Source organism: Coenobita brevimanus, chromosome 78 (genome assembly GCF_032717465.1).
Source record: "Coenobita brevimanus isolate Jiangsu-jjx chromosome 78, ASM3271746v2, whole genome shotgun sequence".
NCBI classification, from domain to species: Eukaryota; Metazoa; Arthropoda; class Malacostraca; order Decapoda; family Coenobitidae; genus Coenobita; species Coenobita brevimanus.
Window position 1 is genome coordinate 17841576 of NC_137031.1, and position 24257 is coordinate 17865832.

The 24257-nt window shown below is 43.9% G+C and overlaps 1 protein-coding gene across 1 annotated transcript in view; it reads right to left on the reverse strand.

Moving 5' to 3' along the window:
* Nucleotides 1-1380: 1380 nt before the first annotated feature.
* Nucleotides 1381-24257, reverse strand: part of LOC145408715 (organic cation transporter protein-like) — a 67892-nt gene continuing 45015 nt past the window's right edge. Inside the window, exons 6-12 of the mRNA XM_080279380.1 lie at nt 8725-8879; nt 7959-8127; nt 4855-5002; nt 3784-3992; nt 2933-3105; nt 2064-2248; nt 1381-1665 (exon numbers count right to left, since the gene is read on the reverse strand). Of these exons, the coding sequence (XP_080135506.1) occupies nt 1381-1665; nt 2064-2248; nt 2933-3105; nt 3784-3992; nt 4855-5002; nt 7959-8127; nt 8725-8879 (1324 nt within the window). The remainder of the gene's footprint in view (nt 1666-2063; nt 2249-2932; nt 3106-3783; nt 3993-4854; nt 5003-7958; nt 8128-8724; nt 8880-24257) is intronic.

A 24257-nucleotide genomic window follows, 5' to 3' on the forward strand; every position in this document is an offset into this window, starting at 1 on the left:
GTGCTGCAGGGATCAGTTCTGGCGCCAACCCTATTTCTGGTTCATATTAATGATATCTTGTCTGTCACTCACAATCCTGTTCACTCATATGCAGATGACTCAACACTACATAGTTCACTCACACTCAGACATCCATTTACAAAGTCTAATATCTCTACCTCTCAACTCAGTACAGCCATCTCCATAAATCAAGATCCAGCTACAATCAGTGAATGGGAACAAAACAACCTTGTCTCTTTTAATGCTAGGAAAACAAAATATATACAGTTTACTAATAGACAGATATTGCCAGATTCGTACATTACCTTCAGTGCTACTAATATTCCCATCTCCAAAAGTATTGAAATTCTTGGTGTCTCACTTAACAGTGCCCTCAGCTGGACCTCTCATGTCAGTTCACTTGCTAAAACCGCCTCAAAGAAACTTGGATTATTGTACAGAGTCCATAACTTCTTCGCTGATGAGCAGTTAGCTATAATTTTTAAGAGTCATGTGTGCTCTCAGCTTGAATATTGCTCACCCTAGTGGAATGGTTGTGGAGAGGTTGCATTAAGACAACTAGACAAATTTCAGAATAAAGCTGTTAGAATCATTAACAACCTTGCCATTACATATAAACTACCTCCCCTGCAAGTAAGAAGGAATGTTGCCTCCCTTGCATTATTTTACAGATATTTTTTTGGCAAATGCTCAGACGAAGTTGCGTCCATGGTGCCACCTCTCCATGCCTTCCCTCATGCTACACGGGCATCTGGTAGCGCTCATGACTGGAATGTCACTCAACCATATTGCAGAACTTCTGCCTAACAGAATTCTTTCATTCCCCGAATTGCATCTCCCTGGAACTCGCTTCCCCAGAGTTGTTTTCCTCCAAATTTCAACCCACAACTGTTCAAGTCTAACTGTTACAGATATTTTATGAATAGAGGACACCAGTAATCTGGTGTATGGATTTTTTTTTTCCCCATTTGTTTTTCCTTCCTCCGTTCTGTTATTTAAAAAAAAAAAAAAAAAAACTCTCACTGGTACTTCATCGCCACTGTCTTGGTCTACTTCCTCGCTGCTGCTTGTCTCTCCTGCTGGTGGTGTGTGGGATACAAATCTTTCCTAGAGATCTGACTCAAAAGTAGGATACATTAGTTCCATTCTGATATCTCTAACCAGTAATACGTCCCGTTTTCAATTTTCTTGTATATCTCCCGTTTGGGTTCCTCCTCCTTCCTCCTTGCCCCCAGTCGCCCTGCTGTTGATGATGTGTGGAATGTAAATCTTTCCCAGAGATCTGACACAAAAGCAGTTCAATTTCTAACACCTTTCACTGGTACACCATACATGCTACCTGTATTTTGCACATCCTCTTGGCCTCGTGCTTTGTCTTTCCTAGGGATCTGACACAAAAGCAGGATTATCTGTTCCATATTTTATATTTCCCACTGCCGATGCCTCTCTTCTCCCACACTCTCGTACTTCTTTCTCCTGATCTCTTCCTTCCTGGCCTCTTCCTCCTCCTTCTTCCTCCCTGCCCCCCGCCGCCCTGCTGTTGGTGACATGTGACGTCTCTGAGAGGTCAGCGTGTCTTGTCTCTGGCAGGAAGATGGCTAGGAGGCCCGACACGACTGACAAGGTGCCAAACAGGGCAGAGGGAGACCACACCGCCGCCAACCCCTAAGGAGAAACACAAGGGTTAGTACACAGTAGAGAATTTATTAATGTGTTGTGAGGACGGCTTATTCTGCTGATGCGAACCTAGATGTGGCAGTGGGCGTAAGAAATGAATAAATGATACATCGATAACGCTGCCTTAACCGTCTCAACAACACAAGAGAAAGCGGCTGCCAGAGTAAAGAGAAGCATTACACAGGGGCCACCCTGTACGTTACCTTTAAATCACTGATGGAATTTAAACCTACGAAAATTACATTCCCATTAAATCATCGACCTATGGTGAAGAGAGAGAGAGAGAGAGAGAGAGAGAGAGAGAGAGAGAGAGAGAGAGAGAGAGAGAGAGAGAGAGAGAGAGAGAATTTCAGTTTGCCCCCTTCCCCTCCCAAAGAAAATCTTACCATTAAATCATTGACGTAGGGTGAACACAAGGACCCAATCTTCCCGAAGATCCCGGCCTCCCCCATGGCGAGGGCGCGGAGTCTGGTGGGGTAAAGCTCGGCAGTGTAGGTGAAGATGAGCTGTAAAACCGCAGTCACTGCCATCTTTCCCGCCTGTGACAGACCCACCACTGCACCCTCTGACCCTGGGCATCATTGTAAAGGAAGTATAAGTATAGTAGTAGTAGTAGTAGTAGTAATCCCAGACTATACCTATTGGACCGTATACTGAAGTTGTCCTTCTGTAGCCTACCATCCTCTTTCCAGGAGGATAGGGATGGAGTTGAGTGACGTTTGTGTAACTGGACAGCTATAACTCCCAGTCATACCGGTGCCACCACAAGAAGGCATCCCTCTCCAACACTTGCAGCAATTAAGTCAGAACATAAACACGCAGCAACTGTTAGGAAATGATGTAAGGACAGCAATACTACTGCTACTACTACGACTACTACTACTACTGGTAGTGGTAGTAGTAGTAGTAGAAGTAATAGTAGTAACAGTAGTAGTAGCAGCTGGAACCCCACGTTCATCAGAAACGTGAACCCGATGGGCTGCAGGTTTAAGTAGCCTTTCTTCCGTAGATCATCATGCTGCACTGGAGGGTACGAAAATAGATTAAGGGCAGTTGTATAACGATTTTGAGACACTCAGTTATATCAGTACCAGCACATGAAGGCGACTCTATTCGGCAACACTAAAAAGAGATTATTCTGTAATTACTGGTAGTAAACCCTTATTGGTGCAAAATCTGACCCTTGTTTGATGTGAACATTATAGTAAACCCATCTGTGACTTTCCCAGACTCGACAATCCCCTGGCACACCCACCTTCAGGATTTAGCAGCTGGAGTGTCATGACAGAGAAGATGCATATGCCCCCGACAAGGAACAGCATCATCATCGATTTCTTACGCCCGATGAACACCATGACAGGCCAGAGGAGGAGGTATGACGGGATCTCCAGTAGCCCCCCAAGGAACACATATAAGTATGGGTCCGCCCTGCGGGTGGGGTGGGTAGTAAGTAAAATAGTAACAGTATTAGTAGTAGCAGTAGTAGTAGTAGAAGTAGTTGTAGTAGCAGCAGCAGCAGCAGCAGTAGTAGTAGTAGTTGTTGTTGTTGTCACCTTTGCCAGTGAAGTTGAAGGAGGTCATGTAGTCACTTTTGTTTGTTTGTCTACAAAAATCTCCAAATGTCATAAACAGATTTCAATGAAATTTTGTGGATACTCGTATATGGAGCAATGGCCAAGAGAGAGATGATTAAATGTTGGCGGTGATCTCAGTTCGAGTCCCGGTTCAGGACTGTTTGTTTGTTTGTCCACAAGGTATCTCAAAAGTTAATGATGGATTTCAATAAAATTTTAAGGACATTTGAGTCATGGGCCTAGGAAGAGTTTATTAAATTCTGAGGGTGATGTGAGTTGTTGGTATGGGAGTTGGTATAGCTATGCGCTCTCTGCATGCCTTTAACTTATTGTTTTTGCTATTGTTGTGGTGATGGTGGTTGTAGCAGTAGTAGTAGTAGTAGTAGTAGTAGTAGTAGTAGTAGTGGTGGTAGAAGTAGTAGTAGTAATAGTGGTAATAAGGTGCAAAATAAATTGCTTAAGAAGCCATGTTGCATAACCTCCCAAGTAACTAAGAAGACAAGTCAGTATCATATCTAAAATTCACACTTACCCCAGGTTTATGGCATTGAGAGCGACGCCAAAATAAACTATACTAGCAGAGAACCAGCAGAAGAAAGCGATGAGTGTGCGAACTCTGAACTGCGGTGTGATAAGCAGGATGACAAGGTGTTTAAGCGAGCCCACCACCCTTGCCCACGCCTCCACCCACCACGGTCTGCCCTTACCCGCCCTCTCTGCAGGGGCCTCCTCAAAGGTTGACTAAGAGGAAAGATGATGCAGGTCATGAAGAACACATAAATTAATCATAACTTTAGGGAGAATTGAACCCAAGTCTGACGTAATGTTATTCCATTAAGTACACAAGTGATTCAGCCAGATACTTCAACGTGCTTGCTTATAAGCATAGCATTAAATACAAATTACCATATATGTGAGGACATAGTATTTCACACTGTTATTAGGGTAAAAACTTTCCAGAACACTTTTCGTTTGATCCAGAACAGTAAATCTCCCTGGTACAGCTACACCTAATTAGTTCTGCACCATTTATCGGAAGAATGCAGAAACTTCGTCACCACAGCAGGACATTGTTCCCTTGGTGAGCAATAAGGATTTCCTGTCAGCAGTGTTCCTTTACGACACTGCTGCGACAATTATCTTATACCCTAACATGGTGTCTTTAAGGGGCTGCGGCTTCTCTCAGCGATGTACAGTCATTTGAAGTTATGCAAAATACATCCTACATGAAAATACTGCTTTTATAAGGATTAATGGGAACAGATTCTGGTAATACAAGGGAAATAAGTGAAAGTTAGTATGGTCATGAACCCCACCTGATCTGCTTGCGAAAGTGTGCTGTGGCTGTGAGAACAGTGCTGTATAATGATGGGAGGCATTTTAGTTATTGCAAGAGACAAATTCTGGTGCTACAAGTGTTACAAGTTAGCATGGTCTTTAATCTCAGCTAACCTGCTTGTGTATATCCGCCATGGTGCGAGGACGACGTTATCCTGTGGGAGGCTGTTCATGTTGCCCTTAGAAAAAATGGTGGATTCAAGTTCGGGTGTTATAAGAAGGAATAATAATAACATAGTTAGTATGGTCTTTGATCCCAGTTAACCTGCTTGTGAATGCTTGTCATGGCCGCCAGGACGACGCTATCCTGGGGGAGGGACTTCTTGTTGACTCTGGCCGCCCACGTCAGCACCTTGAGGGCCTCCTGAAATCTGGCCTGCATGATCAGCCAACGTGGAGACTCCGGCAGCCATCTGGTGACAAAATACGCGTGGATAGTTCAACGTGGAAGAAATTATACCCTCATATTAAGCCAGGTCCCTGTCAGATGAATGAAACTGCATGGTCTCAACTGGAACAGAATACTGTGTCGTTTTTACTCTAACTTGGCCCAGGTTTTCGTCCTTTTTCGGCTTAGTTCATGTAGGTCAAAGGTAGAAAAAGACAATACTTCGGCTCTACATCCTTTCCGTATCACTACTTCATGACTAGCACCATATTTGCATGTCAGTTATTGCTACAACCCAGGATTCAAGACGGACAGACGGCACATTTCGGCCAAGTTAAAGTAAAAGTTGTATAGTCATGGAGATAGGATCGAGTTGTATGGACGGTGGAGATTACGACAGCAACCTGATGAGAAAGTTCACGAGCATAGTTCATCATGAGAGAACAGTTTCATCCCTATTTAGACTCTAATCATGGGCATAATTTGAAGTTGGTGTCGGGGTGACATGGCAAGATGGCGTCTGTCTGCCACCTAGTGTATAAGTGCACCATATTCATAAATTTTCTACAGTCTAAATTTTTTAATGTATTGGCTGTCGACACTAATAGTCTTACTCATACAACTACCAACCACTTATAAATGAAACTACTGAGAATACTAAACTGGAATATACGAGAAAACAGAGTAATTTCCTATAATAAGTAAATCCTAAGGAGACTTGCTTATCGTAGAAATGGACTAGGATTCTTTATGAATGCTGCCTCTGATCTGACAATTCGAGAACTGTATGTGTATTTCCTCGCAGGGCCGTTTCATCTGTTTCATTATATTCCAAATAACACCAGACGGTTTTATTCAGCTTAGCATGAGTCATGGCAGGCTGAGTATTTTATATCAGGTAATCCCAAGCAATGCAGAATTATTGTAAGGTGTGAGTGGATCATAGAAACCTTGAGTGTTGAATTCTTACTTGGTAATTATGTCTCTCTCTCTCTCTCTCTCTCTCTCTCTCTCACACACACACACACACACACACACAGCTATAGTCAAGATTTTATAGCCATTTTCAAAGGATTATTAACATTCATTATCGTTAAATTAACCCATCCCGTCCCAACTGATTTTCCACCACAGACTCCCCTCAATCCCGACCAATTTTGGGAGATTTTTTTTTGGCTCAAACCTCCACTATTGGTGAGAAACATCGAAAATTCATAGAGAAATCGCTCAACTGAGGTTTAAAATACTCATTACAGGTACCAGTACCCCTTACCTTACTGGGTTTTCTATCAGGCCCACTCCAAAGAAAATGAGTTCTATGGGAGGGTAACTATTCCACACCACTCATAAACGGTATTTATTTATTTATTTAGCACGAATTTATATCTAGTACGAGAGTATATTGGTTTTCACACAGTAATATAGGCAATATAAGCATTGTTTCACTCACCAAACACATCAACATACCTGACCTTTTTTGGTGACATTACCTGATTATCATTTCTGACCATTTCTTCTTCTAATGCTACGTAAATACATTATCATCGATTGGGGAATCACTCTGGCCCTGAATTTTGTACTGTGGCACGACATGTCTTTACTGGCCAAATCACTGGTAACAGGTGAATTGTCGAGACAATAGCGTGCGGGAAGGGGGGAGGTCATGCGGGGTAAGGCATTGTCCCTGCCTGGCATCTTGTAGAGGAAGGTGTCCCGTGTATACGTACCAAAAATCGTGCAAAAATTGAAAATTGTACAAATTAGGGACCTTGCAATTGATGCGCATTTATATACGTCAACGGGACTGACAGTGACAAAATGTGTGGACATATATATACTTCAGTGGGACGCGGCAGGTTAACCGCCAAGGAGAAGGTGCTAGGGAGAGGATGTGTTGCCTTCTCTCATTGCCTAGTCTACTTTTCTCACACGCCCATCTACTTTTTTCACAGGTTCATATAATTTCCTCATTGGCTCATCTACTTTTGTCAGGACTCCATATTATAATAATACAACTCATAGATAGATAGACAGATAGAAGCACCAAGCCAGGGTGTGCGATAGGTAGTGTATCAGCAAGAAGTAAGCAAAAGGAAATTAGCTTGCAACTCTTAATGTGAAGGAATGCTGGTCCTGAACCGGAAGCTGTACATACACACAGACATACAGTGTTCCAGATGTTTCCACGACAGTATAGCACACGTGAACGACCCCTGCTAAACGAGAAAGTAGCAATCAGAGCTCAGAAAGGGGCAAGCCATACAACCGACAGGTAGTAGGGAGAAGGAGGCTAGCAACAGGGGCGAGAGTGTGGCAGAGAGAGACAGAGCGAGACAGGGAGGTAGCTAGTAGGACAGTATACTTCACTCATGTCTGAGAGACTTTGTTAATATTTCCAAGACAAGTAAAAATAGTCCCATACTAATCTTTACCTCTACTGTCATTACATGACAAAAGGGAACGAAGATTACCCACAAGTTACAGGAGAAAGATCAGATGACAATAGGCTAAATAAAGCTCTAAGGAATAGGTGCTGGAATGCTTACTGTGCTAACTTGAGCACATACTAAGCCACAGGCATATGCAAAAGTCCTTCCCTCTTTGTCGTTGCTGGAGTTATGGGTCAGTATTCTGGTGCGGTTAGGAAGCTTACTAACACCTCTTCCTTGCTGGTTTATTTCTGGTTCTGCTTCGTTACAGTATCAATATTAAAAAGAAAAAAATATTAATGGGTAGCTTGGAAAGTAAATCGTTAAGGAACAGGTGCTAGGGAGGCTCCTCACCCGACGAGAATAATGGTCATAGATGTTTGATTGAGACGCAGAGGACAAAGATGCATGTTATCGTCCACAGATGAATGATAACAATATGCATCTCAGTCCACTAGGTCACATTACACGTCTACAATTCCAGCGATGAAATAGAGGTAGGAGAGGCAAAAGGACCATTATTTGATTTCAGCTTTGCCCTTGCCTACTCACACAAAGAAGATCAGGCCATAGAAGGATGGGATGGTGTAGGCAAACTGAAGCCAACGCCACTTCCTGATGAGGTAGGCTATCCCGGGCACTGCCATGTAGCCCAGGGCCCAGGGGATGGTGAAGAGGGTACCCGTCGCAGCTCGGTACCTCACTGCGCAGATTTCCATGACTGACAGGGGGGCAGGAACAGTGAAAAGGTACAGTAGAACAGGGAGAGATGTGTTACAGGTGTTGAAGTGGGGTGCACACAGGATAAAGTAATGTACAGACAGGCAGAGTTAGGGTACAAGTGAAGTCAGGGAGAGTAATGGTACGAGTAGGTCAAGGCAAGGAGACTAAATTCACGGACAAGGTAAAATCAGGGAGAGTTATAGTAAATGGTACAAAGATAAGAAAATTAGGGTGCAGATGAATACAAAGAAGAGCAATATGATCATGTCTCGCATAGGCACAGAGACAAACTGTAGGCTGATGCTGAATGACAAAGAAATAGGATAATATAAGGGTGTCAGCTATTTAGGCAGTAATGTGGAGAAAAATGGTAGTACAGAAGGTGAACTTAAGGAAAGGATGCAGCAAGAAGGAAGGAGACGAGGGGCATTAAGAGCTGTCACGAGAAATTGGAGTGTAAACGTGGGGGAGATGAATGCATAATAATGGCAGTAATGAACTCTGAAGATTAAAGGTTATTGTACATTTCCAGACATTTTTAGAACGGAGATCGTATGCGAAGGGCAGAATGAAGACAGAGCCAAAGTCGACTTACCAAATACAAAGACCGTCATGTACTGTCCTGCATCGAAGAAGGTCAAGAAGAACTTCATAGAGATGTACATTTCTGCGCTAGAGGACGCCACCAAAACGAAGTTGAAGACAATGACTAGGGTCGAGGTGAGCAGGACCACAGGACGGCGCCCCCATCTGTTTATCCGTGGAATATTTGTTTAATGTGTTTTTTTTCTAAGATGCTGACGAAACCTAACACTTTCCAGCTCATTTGATAGAATGTGTAGTCAGACTGGAGGATTAATTTAACTTGTAACTAAGGAGACTCATTCCTATCTCGTAACTAAGGCTGACCTGATTTCCCGGCAAAATCAGCTTAGTATTCAGTTAAGGGGGTGGCCCAGTTTCGTCAGGCAAATATATATATATATATATATATATATATATATATATATATATATACATATATATATATATATATATATATATATATATATATATATATATATATATATATATATAATATATATATATATATATATATATATATATATATATATATATATATATATATACATTGCTGGTGTAATTAACTCCTGGTTGCACAACGGATTTTAAGCTTAATACAAAAGGACTGGCCTAAATATCAGTTATGAATAATGCAAAGCATTTATACAAACTAAGAGCTGCAACTAGAATAAGCTTATGGAGAAATAAAACACGACTTTACATTACATTAAGCTCAAGAAAGAGAACTGTTAAATTTATCGATTACAATGAAATAAATTTACACTACATGTTTCAAAATGAATTCAAAATAAGGAGATCGCACTCACTCTCTCACTCAAAAGCTAAACTCTTAAACCTAGGAAAAATGAAAAGAAAATATTGGTCAGAAAAGTGAAGCGGATGACTGGGCGTCGTTGCTGAGGAAGGACGCTGCACACACACTGCTAACCTGCTTCCACGGCGCTCATATCTTGACCGATTCAAATTGTGGGAGAGATGCAAGTGTCGGGCTGCACTTGCTAACAGCCAACGAGTGTGAGCGATACACACCCGCAATATCACTCAGTGGAGGTGCTAACATCGTGCACAAGGGCGATCACTTATGAAACAGTGAAAAATGTCCTGAAAACATTCCCGACTGGGTGAATACAGGGACGGTTAAACTGAGTGATAAATACTAGGATTTCACTAGAATTCGCGGTTTCCCACCAAAGTTTAATGTCACAAGTTTATTTAATGAGAAAATCACGCCAACTCGTGACATTACGCCCCATCAAAATCAAAAATATTTTTCCCTCAGGAAAATTTTTTTTTAATATACATACATATAAATCCTAACTCAGTCACACAAGATTCACACTGTGGTGTTTGTGTGCTATCCTGCTAAAGGAGAAAGTCACAGTCGTCAGTGAGCGAAAAAACCTAGTATTTACGTTAATAGAAACAAGCTTGAGGAAAAACTCCGTGACAATGGTGAAAAATCCTGTACTCAATTAGAACTGAGCGAAAAATTTGCTACATTTACATTAACAACTAATTGTTATGTAGCATGATGTATGTAATACATGGTGTAGGTGTGACAGCTGTGGTGTAACTGTACCTACGTGTAAAATCATGTAATACAAATTTATAGTAAATAATGACAACGAGGCAGAAGAGAAAGGGCGGCAGCATGCAACAGGGACGACCAGCTGATCTGCACGACAATGCTGCACCCACCAGCTGCACTGCGAAAGGAATCAAGGTGGAGCATCAAAAGTGTCATATTTCTCTCTCTGCCTAGCAATCAGTACTTATGTCATTATTAACCAGGAAACGTAGTCTTAAGATTTACAAATCTCTCAGGACCCTTGTAGTTTACTGGTTAAGCTAACTTATTAACCAGGAAACATGTCAGTTCTTGAATTGCTCAAATCTCTTAGAATGGGCAGTTTACTGGTTAACCTAACTCTACACTTACAATTAATGAAAGGAAGCTGAGAATCCCTACGCAGTCTCTGGCAGGTCACATTTTAACACCCACCGTGGGTGTGAACACTCATGTGGATATTGTGCATTCTCCGGGAATCCTCAGAGAGGCCCACAGCTCAAGACATTCCATAAGGTAATTCATACACAGCCTCGGACTGTCTCTGTGGGGTTCTCGAACTTCCCCCTTAACTTATGGTATATATGTATATACAGCTCCTGGACGCAACCTGTCCTGTGGGACCAACGGGTGAGACGTCAGGTCTGCACCCGCATTACCACTGCCCTCTCTCAACTGCTTCAGAGTTTACGGGTGTGGTTTCAAACGGCACAGGAAGGACATGTCCCTGATTAGTGGTACGTGGACACACATTGCAGGAACGCACAAAATTATCTATTTCTCGTCCCATCCCTGGCCAGAAAAAGTCAGCTTGGATACGGCCCTCGGTCTTCCTTTTGCCCATGTAACCTCCTGAGGCTGAACAATGACCCCATTCTAACACTGCTTGGCGGTACTTGGCGGGAATGACAAACTTCAGTCGAACCTCGCCCTCGGGTGTTCGTGACTCACTATAGAGCTGTCCTTGTTTGCAAAGGAACTTGGCTCGGGTGTTCGTGACTCACTATAGAGCTGTCCTTGTTTGCAAAGGAACTTGGCTTGACCTCCCCGTGAATACTTTATCACTCTACCCTTTTGTTTCTTCCGCACGGCAGCAAGTGTCGGGTCAGAATGTTGTTCTTGAACAACATTTTGGCTACAAATCAGATCTTCTGGCAATGCAATGGTCACCGGGGTGACACAGTTCAAAGCCTCGGCCATGGCTCGTGTTACTGCAGCCGAAGTCTGAGTAGCGACATCTTCAGTGCAACTATACTTGGCACTAGGAATATTGCCTATGATAAGGTCAAATAAAGGTTCTGGAATGACAACTACGAGTGTCGTACCAGTGTAAAATGGAGATGCCACCGGGATAGTGCCTCAGGGAACAATCTCACTGATCCATCAATAAGGTTAGCTGGATCTGTCGACCTGTGTACTGCTCAGGCCGAATTAGACTCTGCCTAACAGAGCAACGTGAGGACCTGTTGTCTCTCAGGACCTTCACAGGAATGTCTCCCACAAACCCTGGCTGAACAAGGAAGGCACTGTCACCTGTGGGTGGGCCTGTGGAGGAAGCAGCCAGCCACTGATTATAGGCTGCTGAATAAATGATGCGGCAAACATGGCACCTTGAGAACTAGATACTTGAAGGGTCGTACTCACTGTCGGGGGAGATGAAGCATTGACCTCCTGCAGCAGAGTGTTCACTGTTGCTGTGGGACTAGAGAACTGCTAGGGACGACACCACAGTCCTGCTGCTGAGGAATGAAAGCTGCATTAGCCTCCTGCCTCCGAGGGGCTGGTGCTGAAAAGGACAGTCCCGACGGTTGGTTGCGTGGCTGATACAGCTGCTGGTTAGGGTACCTGTTGTACCTCTTCCACTCAGGCTTCTGAGTGTTTTGCCCCTGGTTTCCTCTGCGGTTTTGGACCTTGGCCATTATTCTGAGAACGGCCTTGTTTGGGGTTCAATCTGAGATGGTTTCCCAGATTTATGAGGTTTCCTGTTCCAGGTATGCTGCTTGCGGGTTTGATACCCGTATGCAGTGAAGAATACATCAACCTTCTTCACCATTTGGCTGGCATCTCTTACCTGGCAGATCTTAAGCTGAGCCATAAGTTCAGTAGGCCACGACTTTTCTAGCTGCGTGTGCAGCATAAGGTCAATTATCCCCTCACACGTGGAAGGAATTTCATCTTTCTCCATCCACTCATCTAAGTAAGCAGTAAGCTGGTCAAGAAACTGAACGGCAGTCTCTTTTTCCTGTAAACACGCCCTCATGAACTGACTCTTGGCGTTGTCAACTGTGAGACCATATGCTTTGACGAGTGCGGCCTTCATCATCTCATATGTGAGACTGTCTCCACGAATTCTGTGGAGAATATCGAGGGCTGGGCCTTCAAACAGGCTAAGAAACTGAAGCCGCTTAGCTGCATCATCCAGCTGGTAAAGCTGAGCCATGACTTCAAAATGAGCTATGTATGGCTCGATTCGCTCGCCTTCCTTGTATGGGGGAAGCTTGATGTGTCGGGTCGCCAGAACATGTGCAGGGAGAGCGCTCGTGGAGCTTGGGCCAGCTGCACCAGATGTGTCTGAAGCCAAGGAATTTCACTTGAGTTTCAACATTTCAAATTCATGTTTTTCGCGTGCTCCCCGCTCGGTACGCTCGTGTTCTCGTTGTTCTCGCTCATATTCACGTTCTCTCTCTCTTTGTTCTAAATCGAGTTGACGTTCTCTCCCACGTTGTTCTCGCTCTTGTTCTAACTCGAGTTTGCATTGTTTTTGCTCGTATTCGCGTTGTTGTCGCTCGTGTTCATGTTCTGTCTCAAATTCCTCGCATTGTTTTCACTCGTGTTCACGTTCTCTTTCGCGTTCTTCACGAGCATCTTTCTCACGTTGTTGCTCGCAATTAAACCATGAGAGGACGTAGTTTTGAATTTTTGGGGGGTCGCTAAGCCCCATATCTCTAGCTTCCTGTACATAGACGTTGGCAGCCATGATGCTAACTCAATCTAAGTAAACTAGAGCGCAATACTGACTGCAATTTTGCAAAGAAAGATGCCAATAATCAAGAATAAAGAATATAGGCACAGGTTAGTAGTGACCAGTTTTATCTAATTAAACTGGTAAAGAAAAAATTAAACAAACAACTGGCTGTGAAAACTATTACGTAAATTAATAGAACTGAATCAATAATCACCAGTAAGATAGTGCCTGTAGACTTTAATGATAAATACCTAGGTATGAGTGAGTGAGTATTATCTCGTGGATAGCTTTAGAGGTAGGAGTTAATATCCTGAAATGAGGTTGCCAAATGTCACGGGGTTTTTAAGTATATGCAATATTAAAGAATAATATTCAATAATACTTGAGAACAGGACAAAGAATTGACTTGTGAAAATCAAGCAATGATTACTTTATTCCGGCTTACTTCGCTGATTCACTAAAGACGAGAATTTATAAACTTTCTCAACAGTACGCAGCAGAGACTAATTATTCACACGTGCTGTTTATTAGTACTGTTGGCCCCTGGAGAAAGTGACTCCACCCCTGACAATCAATAACTAATGCTATTAATGATAAACAGGCTCTTGCTGGTGCAGTTAACTCCTGGTTGCACAACGGATTTTAAGCTTAATACAAAAGGACTGGCCTAAGTACCAGTTATGAATAATGCAAAGCGTTTATGCAAACTAGGAACTGCAACTAGAATAAGCTTATGGAGAAATAAAACACGAGATTACATTACATTAAGCTCAAGAAAAAGAACTGTTAAATTTATTGATTACAATTAAATAAATTTACGTTACGTTTCAAAATGAATTCAAAATAAGATCACAATCACTTGCTCACTGAAAAGCTAAACTCTTAAACCTAGTAAAAACGAAAAGAAAATACTGATCAGAAAAGTGGACTAAGTGGATGACTGGGCGTCGTTGCTGAGGAAGGACGCTGCACACGCTGAGCCTCTCGCCAAATCACGCTAGGTGGGAATTCAGGAACTGGACAACGGCGGTGGCGGGAACTGGGCGTCGTTGCTGAGGATGGACACTGCCACACACACTAACCTGCTTCCACGGTGCTCAAATCTTGACTGATTCAAATTGTGGGAGAGAGACGAGTGTCGGGCCACACTTGCTAATGGCCAACGAGTGTGAGCGATACACACCCGCAATATCACTCAGCGGAAGTGCTAACATCGTGCACAAGGACGATCACTTATGAAACAGTGAAAAATGTTCTGAAAATATTCCCGATTGGGTGAATACGGGGACGGTTAAACTGAGTGATAAATACTGGGATCCCACTAGAATTCGCAGTTTCCCACTAAAGTTTCATGTCACGAGTTTATTTAGAGAGAAAATCGCTCCAACTCGTGACAATATAATATATATATATATATATATATATATATATATATATATATATATATATATATATATATATATATATATATATATATATATATATATATATATATATGTATGTATATAGATAGACAGATAGATATGCATATATATTCAATCCATCCATATTCTGGTGCCAACATCATTTCCACATTGGAGTTACGTCTCTCGTTACTTATTCATAATACATGTAAGTGTGTTTATTCATATTTAGAGAAAATGTATTGTAGTGCTGAGATGAAGATCCAGATATCACTTCAGTGCAAGTGTGGTGTGGGAACGAGATGAGGGCCAGATGTGCAGAGCCAGCGTTTTTCAGACGTACACAGTGAGGGTGAAAGAAGGCGATAAAAGAATATAAAATGTGCATATGTTTAAGTCTTGGGGAAACACAGACCCTTGTTAATGTATTTAATGTAATAAATACTGCCTTACTGAGATGTATAATGTGCATGGTAGGTTTGTAATACATGCCTATTCATGTATGTCTCTCACTGTCTCTGAGAGATATGGCATCTCTAAGTAAGCTGACCTAAGCCGTTCACAGGCTGGGTAGAGAGAGCGGCAGGCAGCAAATTACTCTCAGCCTTCGTAAGAGGGAGACGCACTACTCTTATACACTCTCTTGTTGCAGTTGTATCTTTCTGTGGTGAATAAAAAGAGAGAAAACACATCTGCTCCAGTTTTAATCTATTCTCCTGCATGCTACCTCTGACTACAGGATTACCACCACTATTCCCTCCTGCCATGGTAATGAGATAGCTGCGGGAAGTGACCAGCTGGCAAACTTAGTATTCCACACCAGCCAGTACATTACATGAATTGGTGGTCCAGTGCTGGGATACGAAAAGGTGCCAAAAGGATTCTATTAGTGCAGTGAAACCCTTGAAACTGCTCATTGACCCTCCAGGTGAATAACAGAAACTCCTAATTTCACTTTTCCAAAAAGGCTAATTGCAGTGTGATAAAGTGGGAGGAGAAAAAAATCGGAGTAGTGAATTCGTTCTCTCAAGATTATCTCTGCCAACGAGAACTGAACCGGCAAATTATCTCGCCCTTTTGTGAGTGCGAGAGATAAGAGATCGAGGCCAGTGTGAGAGGGGTGGTGTCAACTGAAGACATCCGGCAACCCTGGTGTTGTGGGGCGAGAGGCGAGTGGGCTTGCGAGTGTCAGCCAGTCACCTCGGGACGAGTGGAGACTAGATCTTCGTATGGTTGGATGGACGAGACTTGACGGAGTGTGTGGAGTTGCAGTGCAGATCTACCTGGACCTTTAGTGTCATCTGACACCTAGGTAGTGTACATGCATATCTCTCCACAAGAAATACATTCTTTGAACAGCACACGGTAGTTAGGAAGCGTGTGTAAAAATAAGGGTTTTGCAGTCCCCTTTTAAATTGTTATTTTCTATGTACCTCTGTCTATGTCCCATTCTCTATTGCTAAGCCATAACTAATCTATTTGTGTCAATCTAACTTCCTGTGACTGGGAAGGGAATAATTTCTGACAGGGATCTGATGGATAAGGTGAAGAGATGGGGACGAAACATTATAGAAGATACAAAATTATCAACCACTGAAGAAGGAGCTAGTTCTTTGGGGCAAGAAGAGTGGGAACTGGGTGAGCCACACTCAATATTTCGTGAGTGGATACCCCGCTGTGGGGGGCCACCTTGACATGGTAGCAGGGCTTGAAGCGTGATTGGCTATCCCACCTATTTTGGAGGCAAGCCTACCTTTGTAGGGTTCGGCATTTGTTTGCCATGTGGACCAAGCACCCCCTACATCATTGGTTGAGGAGGCCTGCTGGTGATGTTAGTCCCTGTCCATTGCCATCTAGGGCGGGACTGTTGCCTCCCCATGTGTCTGCCATGCGTGGCGTCCTGTGATGCTGGGAGACGGAAGTCCTGGGGATTGGGTGATGCTACACGATGCGCCCTGCAGCTAGCAATACACCTCTTTGGTCCCTTCTTCTTGCTAGACGGGCAGCCTGGTTGGGCCCGACCATGTCAATTGGCTGGTCACGCATTGGCCAGGGTCAAGTGGGCACTGGGGGACCTGGTGGCTCCTATCGTCCTGGAGTCACTCTTGCCCAGGTCCCCCGGTGGTTACCCACGTACTGTATACTTTTCCACTACCTCTGGGGTCGCCAGTGGTGTTGTCCCTGGCATACGACCTCCCCTTGTTGGGCTCCATGGGGGGTGGAGGGGTGGGGGAATGAAGTTTTTTGTTGCATCACATGACACTATTAAATAAAACTGTTGATGGCAATGGATCTGTCCCCAGCCATTTCTCAGACTCTGCGCCCCTTATTGCCACTCTGGAGCCTTTTCAGGCCCCTGGGGACATCTCTCCTCTGTCCCAGTGTTGAACTGGGGCTGGGAGGAGGTCCCATTGGGTTGGTTTGGCTCCGAGTTTCAGCCGAGAAGATGCAGTAAAAGAGATTTTAAAGAAGTATCTAGTGCTGAAATCCTCTGCAGGTGGCTCAGTGCTGGATATCGACATCTTCAATCTGTACCATGCCACTGTGTCTGCCTGTGGCCATGAACCAGTGATATCCACCCAAGGGGATGGTAGCCTCCTAATTGAGGTTTCCTCCCCAGAAGAGAGCTCACGTCTCCAGACTGTGACCATTGTTTCCGGTCACAGTGTATTCTGTACACCTCATGCCACTTTTAACCAGTGTAAGGGGATCATTTACAGTACTCCCAGGACCTCCAACGATACCCTGAATCACGGTTACTGGAAGAACTACACTCTTATGGTGTTGTAAAGGTTGACCAGGTACAGTAGAAGATTGGTGGTGTTCTGACCCCAACTCTAACGCTGTTTCTGACTTTTGACCGCTTAACGTTGCCTGCATCCGTGAAACTTGCTTGGCTCTCTCTTCCTGTGAAGCCTTATGTTCCGAACCCAAAGCAGTGTTTCCCCTGTCAGGGGTATGGACATGTTAGCAAATTTTGTTGGCGTGCACTGGCTGGACTTCCTGGTGTCTGTGTCTCCTGTGGTGAATCGAGTCATACCAGTGACTGTCCAGGACCCCTTAAATGCTATCACTGCGGGGGTCCTCATGCTGTATTTTCTAAAAACTCTCCTCACTCCTGCCTTGAAAAAGGAGGTTTTGAGCATTTGCACACATGATAAGATTTCCTTTCCAGAAGCAGAGAGGAGGGCCCAGACTCTCTTCTTTCAGCCTGGGGTTATTTATGCTTCTGTCCTTTCTGGGGCACCTATACGTCGTACTGTGACCCAGATGTTTCCATGACCCTTTACAGTGACCACTTCCCCAACTACTGATTTGATGGATATTATCCCTGGAATTACTCATATATGTGAGAACGTTCCTTGCCCACCCAGTGCTCCAACTGTTTCTACCTCCACTTCGGAGGCTGACGGTTTGCGCACTTCTGTAGTGGTGGTGGACGTACACGTTGATGTAACTCATCCTGCCTTGTCCAGTATGCACGAGGCTCCTTCTTTACGCAGTAAACGTCACCGTAACTCGTCAGAGTCCTCAGAGCCTGATGACTGGCCACCTAAGGTCTCTGTTGTTGAACCTCGTATCAACCTCTCTCTTGTTCCCTCTGCCTCAGAGGCTGAGGGGTCTAGCCAGGTGGAAGATGCAGCTGATGGTTCACCTGTGGTCAACCCCCACCTGGGGATGGTGTTGGAGAAACCGTTGGTGCTTCAGTTCTGAAAAATACAAAGTCATCCTCACAGGCTTCTAATCCTGTTGACACTCTTTCCACTTCTGGGGCTTCTAATAGTGGCATTGGCCGTCACACATCACCCAAGGCGACCTCCAAGCCACTTTCCAAGCCGAATGTTATCCCACCTCAGAGGAAGAGTATTGTAAAACTTTCCTCTTCCTCGTCCTTATGTTTGACCACGGATGTTCGACATAGGGTGTGGGTTCCTGGTGCTGGGCAGTCTCTTCCCAAGGGCCTTCCTAAACATCATTCCAAACCTACTCATATGTCAGGTGTACAGTCCCGCACTTAATCATTTTCCATCCACTATGGGTTCTATCATCCAGTGGAACTGTCAAGGTTTACGTGCCAATTATGAGGAACGGTGTCATCTAGTTTCTCAATTTACTCCTCTATGCATGTGTATCCAGGAGACCATGGTTGGTGATGCTGTTCCTTCCGGCCCTTCTGGCTACAATGCTTTTTATTCTGATCCCGTGCTGGGCCAAGGTCGTCATTGAGGGACTGCTATCTTCCTCCGCCAGGATGTTCCATATAGTCATCTGAATATTTCTGGTCCCTTGCAGGCAGTTGCTGTCCGGATGTTTTTATGTCGGCAGTATACAGTTCGCAGTCTTTATCTCCCTCCCAGTGCTACTGTTGAAAGGGCAATCTGGAACGCCTTATTCATGGCCTTCCTTCTCCCTTTCCATTACTAGGAGATATGAATGGTCAACATCCACTATGGGGTAACAGTGAGGCCAACCCTCGGGGTGTAATGCTGGCCTCTGTAGTGGAACATGAGGAGTTGGGCATTTTAAACTCCAGTATCATGACATTTCCATAGCAAGAGAGGAACTTTTACTGCCATTGATTTGTCCTTATGTTCAGCTGATGCTATTTTTTATTTTAACTGGAATGTGTTGCCAGACCTATATGGCAGTGACCATTTTCCGTTACTCTTAACTGCTAGTGCAGGTGGACCTCGGTCATGTCTTCCTTGCTGGCTTCTGGATAGGCTGACTGGCCACATTTCAGGGAATTAAGTTCCATTTTCCTTTCTGTCAATGAATTTGGCTGTCTTACTGAGGCAGTGTCATATTTCAATAACGTGTTGCACTCAGCAGCCCTATTATCAATTCCAAAAACGAAGGGTCAGTTTCCTAAACATCCGGTTCCTTGGTGGAACTCTGAGTGCAGTTCCGCAGTGAGAGCCAAATGAGTCACCTTCTCTTGACTTCGTCATCACCGTGGGGATCCTCAGTGTATGGTGGCGTATTGGAGGGCACGAGCTCATATGAGGCGGGTTTTAAAGGAGGCCAGGCGTTCATCTTGGAAGGGTTATGTTTCCTTCATGAAATCGAGGACTTCCATCAGGTGTGGAACTATGTAAGGAAAATTTCAGGGAAATTTACTGTTCCATCTCCTCCCATTTTACCTGCAGCAGGTGGAACTGTGGCTGATCCTTTTGTTGTTGCAGAGTTGCTGGTTGATCATTTTGCCCGTGTGTCACAGAAGAATGCAGATACACCTTCAGCTTGCCACCGTAGGCACCTAGAGTCTCGTGGTCTCAGTTTTGCCTCTGCTGGGGGAGAGCCTTACAATGTTCTATTTTCAGTTTCTGAACTCCAGGCTCCTCTGTAGCAGTGCCATGATTCCTCTCCTGGTTATAATGATATTCCTTATGCCTTTCTATGTCACCTGTCTGATGAGTCCCTTTTGTTTTTGCTTTCACTATATACTAAGATCTGGTGTTCTGGGGAGTTTCCGGCTTGCTGGGGTGTTGCTGTGGTTATCCCCATCCCCAAACCAGGTAAAGACCACCTACGGGCAATGAATTATTGACCTATTTCTCTAACGTCATGTATATGTAAAGCTCTGTAAAAGATGGTCAACGTTAGGCTTGTGTGGTTTTTGGAGAGTGGTGACTTATTATCCCCTGCCCAGTTTGGTTTTCGAAAGATGCAATCTACCTATGATGCACTGCTGTCCTTTGCATCTTCTGTTTGTGAGGCTTTCTCCACTAACCAACACCAGGTCACGGTTCTCTTTGATCTGGAGAAGGCATATGACACTGCCTGGCGTCATGGCATTTTACTTTTTCTTCATGACTTTGGTCTTCGTTGGCGCTTGCCTATTTTTATCCAACAGTTTTTATCTAACCGTTTTTTAAGGGTTAGAGTGGGAGGAGTGCTTTTTAATGCCCGTAAACTAGAAGATGGAGTACCACAAGGGAGTATCCTAACTGTTACTCTGCTTGCTGTAGCCGTTAACAGTGTAATCAGTATACATCCTGAAGGTGTACGAGGATCACTATATGTAGATGACCTCTCAATTTCCTTCAGCGCCTCTAGAATGTCTCTGATAGAGAGGAAGTTGCAGCTTGCTCTTAATAGAATTTCTGACTGCGCAGAGTCTTGCAGTTTCCGTTTTTCTTTAATAAAGACAGTGGCTGTGCATTTTTGTTGTCTTTGAGGGGTTCATCCAGACCCTGACTTGTATTTCTATGGTCGGAGAATATCCTGTGTGGAAGAGACGCGGTTTCTGGGTCTTTTGTTTGATAGATGACTATCCTGGGTTTCTCATGTTCATTCTGTTAAGGTGGCTTGTCTTAACCCGAGGCATCCCATCGACGTATGGGTACGTTGCAACATTTTGTCACAGCTAGTCCCGTCGACGTACTGATACGTCGTGCAATTGCAAGGTTCATAAATTGCACAATTTTCTATTTTTGTGTGTGATTTTTGGTACGTATACACGGGACACCTTCCTCTATTCCTCTACAAGATGCCAGGCAGGGACAATGCCTTACACCGCATAACCTCCCCCTTCCCCCCGCATGCCATTGTCTCGGCAATTCACCTGTTACCACTGACCTGGCCAATAAAGACATTCTGGGCCAGAGTGATTCCCCAATCGATGACAATGTGGAGGACAAAGTTTACACAGCATTAGAGGAAGAAACAGTCAGAAATGATGATCAGGTAATGTCACCAAAAAAGGTCACGTATGTTGATGAATTAGTGAGTGAAACAATGCTTATAATGCCTATATTACTGTTTGAAAACCAATATACTCTCGTACTACATATAAACTCGTACCAAATAAAAATAAATACCATTTACGAGTGGTGTGGAATAGTTACCCTCCCATAGAACTTGTCTTCTTTGGAGCCAGCCAGATAGAAAACTTGTTAGGTAAGGAGGTACTGCTACTGTATCAAGTATTTTAAACCTCAGGTGAGCGATTTCTCTATGAATTTTCGATGTTTCTCACCAAAAGTGGAGGTTTTAGCCAAAAAAAAAAAAAATCCAAAATAGCTCAGGATTGGGAAGTATCGGAGGTGTGAAATTGGTCGGGACGTGACGAGTTAAAGCTTTGAGTCTTTTGAAGGTTTTAGCTCATACCTCTTGGGGTGCTGACCGTCAGACTCTGCTTCTCTTGCATCGGTCTCTTATTCTTCCTAAACTTGAATATGGATGTGAGGTCTACTCCACTGCAACAGATGCCCGACTCCAGTTGTTAAATTCTGTGCATCATGCTAGTGTACGTTTGGCAACCAGGGTATTCAGATCATCCTCGATGTCAAGTTTGTTAGTGGATGCTGGTGTACTCCCCTTGGATTTGTGATGCAAGTTGCTAATGATGAGGTGTTGGTATCATCTTCACCGCATTCCAGACTCAATTTCTTGTGCCATCGTCTCCCAGGATTCCCAATTTTCTGTTTATGACACCCGTCCTAACTTCCCAAAGCCATTTGGTTACAGGGTCCAGTCTGTTATGTTAGCCCTCTCTGTCCCAAGACTGCCAATTTGTCCACATTGGATCCCGAGGGTGGGTTCTTGGCTACTTCCTCGTGTGACATTTTGCAGGTCCGTTGTTGAAAAAAAGGACTCACTTCCCTCTCAGGTGTCCCTCTCTCTCTTTTTAGAACATACCTCTATTCATGAGGATTCTGTCCCCATCTCTACTGACGGGTCTAAGACTGATACTGGAGTAGGATTTGGTGTTGTCTTCCCTTCCTTTAGTAGGGGCGGTTACCTTCCTCACATAAGTCAGTGTATACAGCAGAAATGACTGCAATTTTATATGCTCTTAAAATCATATTCACTCTTCCCCAATCCGTTTTTGTGATTTTTAGTGACTCACGTAGTGTTCTGTCTGCACTGGAGTCTTTTAATGCATCCCATCCATTGAGTTTATCAATTTTAGAGTGGCTTTTTCTTTTTGGCCGTCGTGGCCGCCATGTGAGCTTCTGTTGGGTTCCCGCACATATTGGCGTGGTGGGCAATGAAAAGTTAGATACTTTAGCTAAAGCTGCATCTTCTCAACAGCCCCCAACCAACCACCCACTTTCTGCTTCTGATGTAATATCTTACTTGCGGTACGCAGTTCGTACATGTTGACAGAGACACTGGGATGTTGTCTCTCATAATAAACTAAAAGAAGTCTTTCAGAAAGTGGTTGTGCCAAGGGTTCTTCCCTTCATGTCTCGGCGATTGGAGGTGGCCCTTCCTAGGCTTTGCACTGAGCACTGTCGGCTTACACATGGGTTCCTTATGGGTGGTGAGACTCAACCGTACTGTGATGACTGCCTTGTTCCCCTTAATGTCCGTCGCTTGCTGGTCAAGTGTCCGAGTCTGGGGGACCTGCATCAGAGATTCCTCCATAGGCATAAGGGGGCAGGTGATGCCTACTGTTTGTCCTCGATGCTCAGTGAAGCCTCTAGCGATTTTACTGATGTTCTTAGTTTTCTGCAGGAGGCAGGCCTCCTTCCACTTTTATAAGCAATTGATATTTTACAAATTATTCTTTTATTTTCATTGTTTTATTCCTACTAACAGGTATTAACTTTATTTTTAATATGCACTTTTTATTTTGCCGTGTCTTTTACATTGTTGTCCAGCGGCAAATGACCCTGGCAGTTGGGCTGCCAGATTTTAATTATTTTCAATCAATCAATCAATCATGGGTGGATAGAGACACTGGACAAAAGCATTTAAAATTTAAATGATATGAGCGAGGGAGATTTTGGGATTGAAGGTAGCCAGGACACTTCTAGGGAATTGGATAGTGACAGGACTTGAACACTGCATTTGCGTTCTGGTCGTACTTATTCAACAGTTCCTGAGCATTAAATTATCTCTGAAATGGCCACTAGTCTTACTAATGAAGGCACTCCTAGTGCAGAAGAGACTGTGGACATTGAGGAACAGGCTGCAGCAGCACCCTTGGTCGCTCAAGATGCACACGGTCCACTAGTCTCTGATATCAATTCAACCACTCACATACCCACTTACACCTCAAACTTGTTTAGCACCCCACTAACCTTTGGACAACAAGGACAGTACTACTTGTTTCCAGGTACTTCTTATGCTAACCCTTGGGGCCTAAATACTAATAGTGTTGGCATGAATGCTCCTCCTTTATGGCATGCACCCAGTATGGCAACTATAATCTGACTACTGCTAGTGTACCTCAAGTTATACCACCTGTAGCATCAGTTAGACATTCTCAAGGACCCTTTGTTGCCCAGTCACCTTCAAACTCAGACTGTATAAAAGTGCTACCTACAGCACAGTCAAGTATACAGTTTACTGGGGAAGATGAATATGACATCCATAGGTTTCTGAGAGATTGTGAGGCTCAGATACATAGGCTGAAACTTGTTAGTGATGGGGAGAAGATTTGGCATGTAAAAGCACATATTAAGCCAAATTCCCCAGCAGCTGACATGCTTGAGGCCTCACAATTCCAAACTGGCCCTACTGCTCATGAATATGAGAAGTTTAAGGAAGCCCTAATCAACATGTTTGAAAGTGACTGCTATGCGTTTAGGTTTCTAAATAGGGCGCAGCAGTATCCCAGTTGTACTGAAGACCAGGCTCTAGAAAAAGCAGGC